We start from the raw sequence: 13,973 nt of genomic DNA on the forward strand, positions 1-13,973 counted from the left end.
AAAACCGGCGGATCTCGGGTAGGGGGTCCCGGACTGTGCGTCTAGGATCGATGGTAACAGAAGACGGGGGACACGATGTTTACCTAGGTTCGGGCCCTCTCTATGGAGGTAATACCCTACTTCCTGCTTGATTGATCTTGATGAATATGAGTGTTACAAGAGTTGATCTACCACGAGATCGTAATGGCTAAACCCTAGAAGTCTAGCCTATGTGAATATGGTAATGAATCTGTCCTATCCGGACTATGCTCTCCGGTTCATATAGACACCGGAGAGATCTAGGGTTACACGAGGTCGGTTACATAGGAGGAAATCTTCATAATAGGTCGCCGAGCTTGCATTCCATGCCAAGTAGAGTCCAATCCGGACACGAGTATTGTCTTCGGCCTTCGTATCTTCACAGCCCATCAGTCCGGCCCATGGATAGCAGGACGGACGCCCGAGGACCCCTTAGTCCAGCACTCCCTCACCATCCCTCCGCTCCTTCCTCTCATCGGGCCAGATCGGGCGCGCGCGTCCTCCAGTGGCCAAGCGCGACCCCCGATTCCGCCGAGCACGCCGCCCACGCCCGCGCGTCACCACCCGCTCCTCCTCGCCTCCCGTAGGACGCAGACCCCATGCCGCTCGTCCTCCGCCCGCCGAACCACCCCGTCCTTGATGCCTCACTCGGCGCCTTCCGCCACAGGGCCGCCGCGCTCGCCCCACCCTCGGCGCCGCACCTCCACCGCCACCTCCGCTGGCTCCTCGCCAACGCCCCTGCCTCGTGCACGAGCGGCCGGAGCACGCCGTCCACCCCGCGCACGCGGCGCTCGACGTCTTCGGTAATGGAAGCGCCCGGATCCCTCGGTTTCCTTCTTTGGTTTTTTCCTCCATTGATTGGCTTAGCTTCGCTGACTGACGGGGAACTGATTTGGGCGTTTGCAGATACGGTGCAGGACATCAAGGACCCAGAGCACCCCTACTCGCTGGAGCAGATGCGGTGTGTGCTCTCTCAGGAGTCCGTCTCCGTCTCCCAGTAGTCCGTCTCCGTCTCCATATTCGGTACGTATACCTGCAAGAATGTGCTGCTCAAGGTTTCTAGTGATTATTAGGAGTTCGGTTTGGGACTAGAAGGTGCTGCTCAAGGTTTCTAGTCCGTCTCCGTCTCAAGGTTTCTAGTGTTAATTTTCAATGTCAATTGCTTAGTTGCAGGCGTTCTCTCCTGCAGCATCTTGCACTCATCCACCTATGAGCCCTCCAATCTCTTCTCTATGATCCTCTTCCATTATAAGAAGCCAGAATCATTGTGGGTTTGTGGTGGAAATGTAGATTTACATTCATGATAAGATAATTAGCACAAATGGCCATTTCTCATCGATATCATAGTAGAGATTCAGAGTGTGATCTTGAAAGCAAACTGCATACAGAAACACAATGCTGAGTGCCTTTATTAAATAGATTAAAAATAAGTCGTGGGGGTTTGCTTGCTTGTTGGGATTATATTTCCCAGTAGCTTGCTGATCCTACATAACTTCATTCTGTATATGGATCTGCGACCTTCATGATGCATTTACTTATTGCAATCGAAGCATCCTATATTATTCTCATTGCACGTCCGCGAACTCTGATCCCTTCTCGTTGATTTGCTTGGGCGGCCGCCTCTCCCACCATCGACGGTGCGTGCTGCCCCATGGTCCATAGCCCGAGGTGTCTCCTCATCATCTACAGCAAAGGATCCCCATCGCCCGCCACCACTCTGCAGCAGAGGATCCCAACTCTGTTGGGCACAACACGAACACCCAAAACAGGTAAACAATTGGTAGCATGTCCAGCATCATCTCCTATCTGCACTGTGCTCTGTCAATTTCTTTAGTCTGTATGTAATATAACTGCAGAACACATCTGAAACTTTGTATCCTATCTGCACTAGAGCCGCTGTCAGTTTCTCAGTAATTTTACCGACATTTAGCAGACTAAATTAATAAAACAAGAATGTTGGTTTGTACTTGGTAACCCCATCTCCTGTCTCATTTTGGGGAGGAATTTCAGTAATAGCTGACAGAGTTCTGTTGTGCCGTAATAGATCATCAGCATACACAACCAGTGGAACTGCTACAAAGCACCAGAAGAAGGCGAAGCAAAGAGGGCAAGATCACAACAGCTCTTCTCGGTGAGGAAATGCTCGGTCCTGCAGAACAACCGTGAAGCAGAAGTTTACTACGTGCTCGTCTGCGGGGTGCTTCTGGTGGTCTCGCTCTTCGAGCACGTTTGGAGGCCGCTCAAGTGGTTCGTCGTGGCGCACCATGGACGTCAACATACTCATGCTCACCGCAGGTAGGGCCAACACTTGCCACCTTCTGAACTATTCTGATGTTGATGTTCATTGTGGGCTGTACTGAAGTTTCCACACGCAGGCAGCATGTGTTTCATGTGACTTAGGCTTTGCCTTTTTCTAACTAGATTCATAGTGTGCGATCAATATATCAATATTATGCAGCCATGGTGTTTATCCTTAAATCCATGAATCTTTTGGGTCACCCCACTAGCCTGGCTACTTGCAGAGGAAGCCAAGAATAATAAATCTCATCCATTTTCTAAATATAAATAAACAAAAAATGTCGTGCTAGGTGCAGAGCATAAGGTGCCCTGCTTGGCTCGTGCTGAATCTACTTAGGCAGAGGAATCCTTGCTAATTCTGGCAAGTTTTTTGCTTTCACGTCTGAGTTAAAGAAAACTGGAATTGATCTTACAAGTGGCTCAAAACGTAAGACTGCCTGATTCCATTTTAAGGTTGTCACTAACCTGGTAGTTTTATTTGGTGATGCAGTTTGTAAGTTAAAATGATGCCCAGGGTTCAGGCCATGTGTGATTTCTCTTGACATAGGTGCTCCTCCCATGCTATGTCTCTGTTGAATAGATAGGTTCAGTTTTCCTTTGTTCTATTTCTAGTTTAAGCATAAGCAGGTTCTAGTAAGTGTCTGTGCATGTGGCTCATGAGTCGGAATATCTAATCTAATTACGGACTGCAGACCTGCTGTGTCATGTGCAAACTAGCTTGCATTCAGTTCAGAAATTTTTGAATTCTTTGATGTTTGCTTTCACTCAATGATTGTGGTAGTCAAATTAGATGCATCCTATGCTGCAATTCACTCGTCTCCCTGTCATGGTTTGTCTTGAATTTTGGTAGTGTGACAAAAACATTAGTAAATTCTAGTTTTTGGGTGCTAATTCTAGTTACTTTATATGAAGCAAAAGTTATCTTGCAGCCATCTAATGTGCAATTCTAATAATATTTCATATCCTGTTTTTTAGTTGTATATGTCATTCGTGCATTAATTCCTTTTCTTATGTACCAGCTAACTAATCATGTTTTTTTTGTTTTTTGGGTAGCTATCTTAGGAGAGTGTCCTATATGGGGAAGCAAAGCAGCAGCATGCTGCTCCTTTGGCAGGTCGGCTCCTGGACCATTTGTGCTCTTCTTGATACCAGCTCTTTGTATTGTTGCTGCATTAATGCTGAGATGTAAGTGAGATGGATGCATTTTTCCTGTAATTTGGTTGTGACACGCAAGACTTACTGTATGTGAGGCTTGTGAGCTCGCTTTAGTGTTCTTTCCTGTAATACTGTAAGCGAGATGGATGAATTTTTTGGTGCCTGTAGTGTTCTTTCCTGTACTCATGTAGTACCTCGAGTAGTTATGTTCTTTGCAGCATGATCAACATCTTACTCCTGTAGTTGTCTTACCCATAGTACTCCTGTAGGAGTAGCTGTATACTCCTGTAGTTTTTCCTGCCTGTAGTGCGGAGATGGAGTAGTTTGTCCTGCCTGTGTGATGTTCTTTCCAGCATCTTAGCTGTGTACTCTAATTACTGGAGTATTCTGTAGATTTTTTCAATTAAAACTACTCCAGAGATGTTCTTTCCAGCATCGACATAATTCATTTTCTTTTGTTAATGGTTACTGCTGATGGTGCTGACTTTCTCACAATCTAAACTAATTTATAGTTTTACTGAAACTGTAGTTTTTGTAGTTTTATTTTGTGTTCTTATAGTTTTACTGAAACTGTAGTTTGGTCCATCTGTACACCATCTTTGAGGTCCAGGCGTACGCCTCCATGCTTGCCGGCGGCGCCCTTTCCTTCAACCTCGTCTTCCCCTCCAGCGAGCCGGACATTTGGAGGCTCATGTGGATGTGGTGCATCTGGATGTTCAGTAAGTAAGACATGTGTTTTCCAGCAAATTAGTTCTTTGTTGAGGATGATATTTGGTGCTTATCTCTTGATGAAGTGAATATGTGGTGCTTACTGTCGTTCAATTGCTAAGAATTTTGTTGCTACTGTTAGTAGCAAAGTCATGTAAGAACTAGTATGTCGTAGGCCTAGGATCTGTTCTTGGTAGGCTTTGCAAATAGGTACATGTTGTATCTCGTATATCTTTTTTGTGTGTGAAGGATGTATGTTGTATGTCTTAGGCCTAGGATATGTTCACTACAAATTTATAAATGATCATCAACCAGTAGAATGAGGATAGACAAGCAGCCTCAAGCTGATGTTGCAACAACTTGAAACGATATGTCTAAATTGTTGAGAATATGTTCTTTGATTCAGTGCTGATGCACAAAAACCTTCTTTGCAATATATTAACTGGTCATATTCTACTTCTGTAGCTATAGCTTCTCTGCGAGCCCATGACTGCTCAAACAGTATATTTGGCAATTCAATTTCACATTGCATGTGGATCATAAAGTTATACAGTATAAGCTTAGTTATTTGCATATACAAATATGTTGACAAAGTGTTAAGTTGGATTACTGCCTCATGTTGATGGCCTTGTTTCTAAACATTTAATAATGTTTCTTTTTGGTGATCTAATGTCGTTCAGGTTGTTGCTGCTATGATGGAAGATCAGAAGAGGCATGGAGATGCGCACCACAGCTTTAGTTGATGTTGCACCATGTTTTGGTGCTTGTTGCTTGTGTATCTGTTTTTGCTTGTAAGCATACTTGTATGTGCTTGTGTATCTGTTTTTGCTTGTTTAGTTGATGTTGGACGTGCAGACTTGTATGTGCAGTTGTGTATCTGTTTTTTCTTGTGTATCTGTTTTTGCTTGTTTAGTTGATGTTGGACGTGCAGACTTGTATGTGCTTGTGTATCTGCTTTCACTACATTAAATTCTGAAAATTATTTTGGAGCTTAACTGAGTTATTCCAGAGCTCCACAAGTAACTTCAGAATATTTGGACCATTTAAAATATATATAGCATTTAAATGGCTACAATTAAAATACTTTTGTGTTAATTCAAAAATCCAAAAATGACCTAAAAATATATTCATCACTTTTGGCAGAGGTTTTCACCTTAACCGGAAATCATGAACTTTTCTTAGGGACATTTTGGGTTTATGAAAATATTTTTATTTTGATCCTAGTTGAATTCCATTTGATGCTAGGGTCTGAACATCCCCATTTCAAGTTTAAATGAAATTTAGACATGTTGCAGCAACCAAGCTAGTCCAAGTGCATAGCAAGGCTAGGGATGTTACAGGGTCGGGATATATAAACCCACGGGTGAGATTTTGGAAATTTCTTCAAACTCCTCAGCCCGCGCGTGTGTCCTGCTCTGCCTCCTCGGGTCTCCGGATTGTCTCCTCGCCGCCAGTGACCTCCCGCCGCTGGTTTCCGTCGCTGTCAACGGAATCTGCTCCGCCGTTGTCGCTATAGCGAACTCCCGTCGAACTAGGGTATGGGTTCGACTCTGTGTGCTATTTCTTAACTCTGATTCATAGCACATTGCTTTGCCATGATCATTACCACGTATGCAAACAATCTATCCACAGGAAACATCCCTTAGGTTAGATTTGATTTGAAAATTTAGGGTTAGGTCTCCGCCGAACTCATCTCGGAACGACCGAGTTGAAGAAATCGGTCTCACCGATTTGGATTAGGCCATTGCATATGCGTTTTCGGTCTGACTGAAAATTGCAAATCGGTGCGACCGAGTTCGACACTCTGTGAAACCCTAGGAATCTCGATGCCACCAAACTGTGACTCGGTCTGACCGAGTTCACTAGTTTAGGTTCCAAAATTGCTTCGGTATCACCGAGTTTAACAAATCGGTAGCTCCGAAATGCTTTCTGTGGAGAACTAAAACTAAGTTTTTGAGTCATCTGTTTTGCAAAAACTCTGCACTTTGTGATGCTCATCCACTCTACCTCATCTAAATCTATTCACAGGGTCTGCTATCAGTGTGTTTGCCAAGATGTCTGACCAGAGTGACAGTCACAACAGATCTGAAGAACAAGTGCAATTGAGTGAGGGTGCAGATCCCTCAACTAGCTATGATGAGGGCAGCAGGAGCACACCTAGTAACTTGCCCAAGGCAGCCACTAGAGCAAGGAAGAAGAGAACCTCAGACTTTGAGGATGAGGACTATGTGGCCGTTGAGGATGAGGCCACCTCAAGGAAGAAAGTCTTGAAGAAAGAGTATGGCATAGCTGCTGCAACAAAGCCAGGCTTGCACAAGAAGGCACCTGCCAAGAGAATCCCAATGTCAAAGCCAAGGAAAGTTCCAACAGGAGAAACCATGAAATTCACCATAGAATAGGATGATGGTGAAGCAGCAGGAGATGACAAGAAAAATAAGATAGAAAGAACCACATCTACAAAACTTCTTGGAAAATCAACTATGGTAAGAGATTCAGAGGAAGAGGAAGAGGATGCTGCACCAGCACCCAAAGCTCAGAAGCTTATGGGAGATGCTATCAAGTCAGGGGCTGCAACATCAAAGCCCAAGCCTGCTCCCAAAGCACCAGCTCAAGCTCAGAAATCCCCTAAGCCTAAGAGAAGCACCCGGAACATTCCAGCTGAAGAGAAGAACAAGGCCCCAGTGCCTCAAGTTGAAGAAGAGGATGATGAATCCCATGTTTTGAGAAAACTGAAACCCAAAATTCCAGACCAAAATGATGCTCATCTAGTGGCTGAGGGCATGCACATTAGGACTGGACTGAGATTGTGGAGACAGTATGATCCCTATGCTGTGAGAAGGAGGACTGCAGTTGATTACAGGTTCCACACAAAAGAACAACAAGACTTATATGAGACTATTTTGCTCGACAAGAAGCCAATTGTCTGTGACATGAGATTGGTTGATTGGGAATACATCAAGGAGAAAGAAGACTACTTCCCAGGAGTATATGAAAGCTTCAAAGCATGTGGAGTTGATAAGTTTGTTGGTCAGAAGCTCACCAAATGGAATGATGAGCTAATCATGCAGTTTTACTCCACTGCTCACTTCTATCCAGATGGAAGGATAGTATGGATGTCCGAAGGTACAAGGTACCAATCCACTGTTGAAGAATGGGTTGAATTGATCAATGCTCCAGAAGAACATGAGGATGACTTGGATGTGTATGCAAAGAAGAAGAAAGACCACAACTCTATGGCAAACATGTACAAAGAGATCCCTGATAAAGCTTTGGAGACACAAGAGCTTGGTTCTGTACATTACTTGTTGCCTGGTCTGCCTACCATTAATACCATCCTAAGGCACACTTTGCTACCCAAGTCTGGAGATCACAAGATGATTAGAGGACATTCCATCAACTTGCTGCAACTATTTGATGTCCCCCAAAAGTTCAAAGTCATGAGCCTGATTGTAGAGACAATCAAGAGGACAACTGCTGACCAAAAGAGAAGTTGTGGGTATGCTCCACATATTCAGGAGCTCATCAATTCTAAGATGGGCACAGGAACATACTTGTTGGACAAGGAGCATCTACCTCTATATCCTTAATTTGAAGACAACAAAGTTGTGATGAATGAGGATGAACCGTCATCAGCTCAAGCACAAGAGAAGAGAGCTAAAGCCAAGGCAAAGAAAGCTGCCAAGATGCCAGGTGTTGAGGAAGCATCTCAAGTTTTCCGGAAGATCAAACAAGATCAGGTAGCATACCTGATCCAATCTACCTTGAGGATTGAGAAGGGCTTGGCCACCCTAACTCAAAATCAGGAGAGCTTGGAGAGGATCATAGAGACAAAATTTTATGATCTTGATCTGAAGGTGACTGAGATACAAACAGCAGTTGAGCAGCTCCAGGAGGATGTAGAAGAGAGGAAAGGAAAGGCAAATACTGATGCTTTTCAGCGAGTGCCTAGAGGTCAGAGATCTGCTGCAGTGCGAGTATCAGATACTAGAGCTACAGCGTCAGCACCAGCAGCCACAGCTTCAGTGCCACCTCCAGCAGCCACTCCACCAGCTCCAACTACATCAACAGATGCCTTCGTCCTTGGAGTTCTCTATACACAACCTCCCGAAGACCAAGCCTGAGAGACGCATAGCACTATGCATTTTCGAACTTTTTGGTAGCTTGTTGCCAAAGGGGGAGAAGTGTATAGATCATAGGCTTCGAGAGAGAGTGTTTTGCTTCTTTGTCTCTCTTGCTTTTGGTTGAACTTTTTGTGTGCTTGGTTGATACTCTATGTCTGTGTGAGATACTTGGTTGATAATGTGTTTGATCATATGCTACTTTAATGCTTGCTTGGATGATATTATCTCTTATATCTCTTATATGATCATTCACTTTGCTTGGTGATGAGTGCATGCTTTGAATTTTCATCATTTTGAGCGCTCCACCAAGATGTATGTGACATGGAAGAGTGACCCATGAGCCTAATCGATTGTGCATTTGCATTCAAAAGCAAATTTTAAATAATGCACAAATTTAGGGGGAGCTCTTGCTTATTACATACTTCTCAAAGCGACGATGTATTTCAATCTTATGATCATTTGTCAAAGCTTTGATCTATATGTTGTCATCAATTACCAAAAAGGGGGAGATTGAAAGTGCAACTATCCCTGGGTGGTTTTGGTAATTCCTAACAACATATAGCTCATTGAGCTAATGATATCTCAAGATAAATATTTCAGGAAAGCTCAATGATTGGCATGGCATGGATGAGAAATGTGGACCCCTCAAAATGCTAAGGACACATATTGGCTCAAGCTCAAGACTCTATATTTTACTTTTAGTGATCCAAGATCACATTGAGTCCATAGGAAAAACCAATACTATTAAAAGGGGTTGAGGTGTTGCTTAATGGGTTACTTGCTCAAAATGCTTAGTGATATGCTCCAAAACCCTCAAGTACCTTCTCATATCCACATATGTCCCAAACCAAAAGTCAAACTCGGCCCCACCGAAACTTTCTATCTGGCGCCACCGAGTTCAGTTGACATAGCCACTGCCACAAAACCCTAGTCACCTTGGTCGCACCGAGATGGGATTGCAAACTCTTTGTTTCCCTTCGTAACGTTTTGGTCCAGCCGAGATGAGCGATCGGTCCCACCGAGTTCGCAATGCAAACTCTCTGTTTCCCTTTCGTAACGTTTCGGTCTCACTGAGATGAGTGAATCGGTCCCACCGAGTTTGCCTAACCAACTCTCTGGTTAGCTTGCTACCAAAATCAGTCCCACCGAGTTTGTGTAATCGGTCTCACCGAGATTATGTTATTCCCTAACCCTAATGAAATCGGTCCCACCGAGTTGACATGTCGGTCCCATCGAAAAGCCTAACGTTCACATTTTGAACTAAATCGGTCTGACCGAGTTTCATGATTTAGTCCCACCGAGTTTGGTGATTTGTGTGTAACGGTTAGATTTTGTGTGGAGGCTATATATACCCCTCCACCCACTCTTCGTTCGTGGAGAGAGCCATCAGAACATGCCTACACTTCCATCATACATTTTCTGAGAGAGAACCACCTACTCATGTGTTGAGGTCAAGATATTCCATTCCAACCATATGAATCTTGATCTCCAGCCTTCTCCAAGTTGCTTTCCACTCAAATCATCTTTCCACCAAATCCATATCTGTGAGAGAGAGTTGAGTGTTGGGGAGACTATCATTTGAAGCACAAGAGCAAGGAGTTCATCATCAACACACAATCTATTACCTTTAGTGGTGTCTCCTAGATTGGTTAGGTGTAACTTGGGATCCTCCGTCAAGATTGTGGAGTTGAACCAAGGAGTTTGTACGGGCAAGGAGATCGCCTACTTCATGAAGATCTACCCTAGTCAGGCAAGTCCTTCGTGGGCAATGGCCATGGTGGGATAGACAAGGTTGCTTCGTCGTGGACCCTTCGTGGGTGGAGCCATCTGTGGACTCGCGCAACCGTTACCCTTCGTGGCTTGAAGTCTCCATCAACGTGGATATACAATAGCACCACCTATCGGAACCACGCCAAAAATGTCCGTGTCTACATTGTGTTTGCTCCCTCCAAACTCCTCCCTTTACCTTCAGGTGCAATGTTTTACATTCCGCTGCTATACTCTTAGACTTGCATGTGTAGGTTGTTTGCTTGACTAGTGCTAAGTTGCTAAAATCTGCCAAGACTTAAAATTGGGAAAAGGCTAGATTTTTATTTGGTCAAGTGGTCTAATCACCCCCCCCCCTCTAGACATACTTTCGATCCTACATTTCCTCAACAAGCTCACGGGCCCTCGCGGCCCGGTCCTCCAAGCGCGTCACGACATCGGTGAAGAAGCGGAGATGGCTGGCATAGTCTTCCATGTGGGGATGAGGGGCGCGCTCTTCGTAAATGGCGCCCAGCGCCCGGTTGGCCCTCGCCCTGAGGTACCGGAGCAAAGGAGCATGCTCACGCTGCAGCGTTTGTCGACGACACACCTCATCCCTGCTCTGCTACGCGAGAGACGCGGCGCCATCAACCTGTTGCTGGAGCGAGGGCAGATCAGCATGAGCGGAGGCCAGGTAAGCCTGGACAAAGATCAGGGACACCATAGCAGCCTTCTCACGCTGCTCCGCTTCATCCAGCCTTGACCTGAGGGTGGTGGTTCTGCCCTCAGCTTTGGCCTCCAGGAGTTTCAGCTTCAGGTAGTGTCTGTTGGCAAGATTTGCGCGAGTCTTCGCCACCGTACGGTCAACCTCCTCCTGGATCCCGGCTTCACGCACGCTGACGGTGTCCTCAGCCTGGGCGACCTGGCGCTCCCTCTTCTCCAACCGTTCAAGCTCGAGGCTGCCCTCCGAGGCCTCCAGCATCAGCACTTCCTCGCGCTTCGAGATCTCCTTCTCTTCGGAAGGCACTCCCCTCATCGACGCCAAGATAGCCTTCCGAGCCTCAACTTGTTGCTCGAGGATGGCGTTCAGGGCCTGGAGCTCTCGTGCGCGCTCCTTGGCAGCCTCGCGGCGGCGATCAGCCTCCCTGGCTTCCTCCAAGGCCCGGGCACTGGCCTCGCGCGAGGCCGCAAGGGACGACTCGGCCTTCGCACTGGCACGCTCGCGTTGAAGACGCCCAAGGTTGATGGCCACCTTGAATTGATGCCACTCGTCCGCCAGCCGGAGGCCCTCCGTCTCAAGGCGGGCGTCAACATCAACAAGCTCTTCCCCGAGCTGGCTCAACGCGCCCATCGCTTCCAGGAAGAGCTCATGACAGACAGCGCCGCGCCCGCGCGCAAGCTCAAACGCACGGCCGGGTTCGTCCTCTGCACCAAGGACTATTGAGGAAACTTGAGGCGGCTCACCTACTCCTAGCAGGGGGCTGGAGACCGGTGCCTTCCCCGTTGCCATCCGGGCCTCAGCGGAGGCCCTGCGGGGCGAAGTCACGTTGTTCGAGGAAGAGGCCAGGTCTGAGGTCGCCCAGCCGCGGGTGATGACCAGTGGAGGGGCCCTCAGCACGCTTTCAACATCCCAGGCAGGACCACGAAGGAGGGACGACAAGAGCGCGAGGTCAAGACGCCTGGTCGGCGCATCCACCTCCTCAGCAGGCCTCGCACCACGCGCGGGCGACTGGCAGGAAGCGCTCAGGGTCAGCGGAGGGCCCAGAGTAGGCGGAGGTCGCTTCTCAGGAGATTTCGTCGCTCAAGCAGAAGGGACCCTAAAGAATTGCGGTCAGGAGGAGATGCAACACTCAGGAAATTACGAAGATAAGGTACTCACTCGTCTACGACAATGTACTTCCTGTGCTTCAATGGCCGGGAGGCGTAACGCCCTGAGACCGACGCTCCAGACGCCTTCCATGTTTTTTCGAGTTTCGTCGTGTGATTTATTTGTTTGTTGCATTCATCATCGCATCATCCGCATGTTTTCTTAAAACTCGTAGTCATTTGTAGTTGCCGCTTCTCTCTTTGCCTCCGTTTATCTTTTGTCAAGCCCTCTTGTCTTCGTCGACCTCTCTCAAACCCCCTCGTGCGCGTCCGAAACTGCTCCGAACCAGAACCGGGTTGTCGTTACCGATGGGTCCGGATCATCCCCCAACATCTATAAAACATCTTCGTTTTCTCATTTGAACTCCCTAGACTATTTATTCTCGATCGCCTGATTACGATCGAAGGGTCCAACCTTAGTCTGTTTTTGCTATTTATAGACCACTTCTTACCAAATTAGTCCAACCCTAACCTAACTCTATTCCCACTCGTCGCCGCCGCCACTCCACCGAATCCACATCGGGATCCCACCTGCCCAAACCACCGCCGCCATCTTCCCCTTGTTTTCAGTGCCACCAAATCAGCAGCAGCGCCCAAGCGCTCCTCTCCACGCCGGCATCCCCGTCCCGAACCTCATCGTCGCCGTGCACCCACCCTTGATCCATCGCCCGGGGCCGTTTCCCCACTGGACGAACACCAGGCCAGCCCCGCGCCCCTGCTCTTCCTTCTTCTTCCCCTATCCCGCTCTTCTCTCAGTGCTCTCTCTCTGTCCGGTGTAGGAGGACAGCCATGGGAGCACCTCGAGGAGCAACACCACAGCAGCCTCGTCCTTGCTCCGCCACCATCTCCGGCAAGATTCGGCGAGCCGCGATGAATCCGACCTCCTCCCGTTTCCCTGCTTCGGATCTGGTGCTCCACACCCCTTCCTTGCGCCCGCGGCCTCCCGCTCCTCGCCATCGCCGCAGCAAGTTCAAGCTTCGCCGGCCGTTGCTGTTCATCGAGCCGTCCCACGCTCCAACTGCCGGGAACCGACTCCCCGTCGTCAAGACCTCCCGGATCCGTCCGTTCTGCCGCCCAAGAACTCGCCGGAGTCCCTCAACTCATCCGCACCGAGTCCCTGCACGCGCCCTGCCTCGCGTTGACCACGCCTGCTGCCTCCCCTGCTTCGCGTCGAACCGCTCCAGCCCCGCTCCAGTTGACCGAGCCCAGCCTTGCGGCTTGCTTCCTCGCGGGCCACAAGCCACGGCCGGCCCAGCTTCCCTCCAAGGCCCAGCGTCTGCACCAGCTGGGCTTGGCCCAATGTGAGCAGCTTCCCCAGTCTTTCAGTTTTGGCCCGATATGTTTTTTCCCCTATTCCACCGAATTTAGTTACTATCCAGAGAGTGCAGTTTACAGAAAAGCCCCTGTTCATCATGCATTTAATATCTCACTAACCATGCATCGGATTGAAATGTTTTATATATGTAAAATGCTTAGAATTTTATCTAGCTTCATAATATGCAACTCTCATCCATGTTTAAAATGTTTAAAATGCTGTTTTGTTTAAATTTGCTCGAATGCCATGTTAAAATGATTTATTTCATAACTAATTAACCGTAACTCGGAATTTAATAAACTTTATATGTAAATGGGGTAGGAAAATGCATAGATTAACATGTTGAACTTTATTTTCCTGTTTAACAACAATAAAATATGGTTTTAGGCAGAACAGTACCAAATCTAAAATATGGACATGAGGATTATCCGGAATTGTTGTTTGTTGTTCCGGCCTCATTTAAACTTGCCTAAATAGTTAGTTTACTTATGCTTCACCTCTTGCCATGTTTAATAACATTTAATATTGTTGGGTACATAAACGAGAGAGAACTAAATAATTGATGTGGTGTTTCGCCAATATGCAACTCGTTGCATATTGAGCTCCACTTAATTTGTAGTATTGTTTGTTGCATTTTGCCATGCCTCATTAAATCGGACATGCATCATACTTGTTTGTGCATCATGCCATGTTTATGTGGTGGTTGTTTACTATGTTGTTTGTTTCTTTTCGGGTTGCTTCTCTTG

The 13,973-nt window shown here is 47.1% G+C and overlaps 1 protein-coding gene across 12 annotated transcripts; it reads left to right on the forward strand.

Moving 5' to 3' along the window:
• The first annotated feature begins 490 nt into the window (after positions 1 to 490).
• LOC141021325 (protein RESISTANCE TO PHYTOPHTHORA 1, chloroplastic-like) lies at positions 491 to 5,171 on the forward strand. 12 transcript variants are annotated; one of them, XR_012182210.1, is made up of 7 exons: positions 491 to 821; positions 925 to 1,041; positions 1,681 to 1,787; positions 2,063 to 2,313; positions 3,379 to 3,501; positions 4,048 to 4,190; positions 4,860 to 5,171. XR_012182210.1 is itself a non-coding variant. In XM_073496758.1 (7 exons), exons 4-7 carry the CDS (start codon positions 2,283 to 2,285, stop codon positions 4,916 to 4,918), a joined length of 294 nt encoding a protein of 97 aa, XP_073352859.1. In that variant the 5' UTR covers positions 501 to 821; positions 925 to 1,041; positions 1,681 to 1,787; positions 2,063 to 2,282; the 3' UTR covers positions 4,919 to 5,171. The 12 variants fall into 12 exon arrangements, 6 of the variants coding, with proteins under 6 accessions (XP_073352859.1, XP_073352862.1, XP_073352858.1 ...); XR_012182211.1 differs by having other exon boundaries at positions 3,379 to 3,430; XR_012182209.1 differs by having other exon boundaries at positions 493 to 821; positions 3,370 to 3,430; positions 4,048 to 4,194.
• The last annotated feature ends 8,802 nt before the right edge of the window (positions 5,172 to 13,973 follow it).

This window comes from Aegilops tauschii, chromosome 4, assembly GCF_002575655.3.
Source record: "Aegilops tauschii subsp. strangulata cultivar AL8/78 chromosome 4, Aet v6.0, whole genome shotgun sequence".
Lineage (NCBI taxonomy): Eukaryota > Viridiplantae > Streptophyta > Magnoliopsida > Poales > Poaceae > Aegilops > Aegilops tauschii.

Coding starts and splice junctions, on each gene's coding strand:
- LOC141021325 (XM_073496757.1), top strand. CDS start 2,283: ATGGACGTCAACATACTCATGCTCACCGCAG. Junction 3,502..4,047: donor TGCTGCATTAATGCTGAGAT/GTAAGTGAGATG, acceptor CTGAAACTGTAG/TTTGGTCCATCTGTACACCA. Junction 4,191..4,859: donor GTGGTGCATCTGGATGTTCA/GTAAGTAAGACA, acceptor AATGTCGTTCAG/GTTGTTGCTGCTATGATGGA.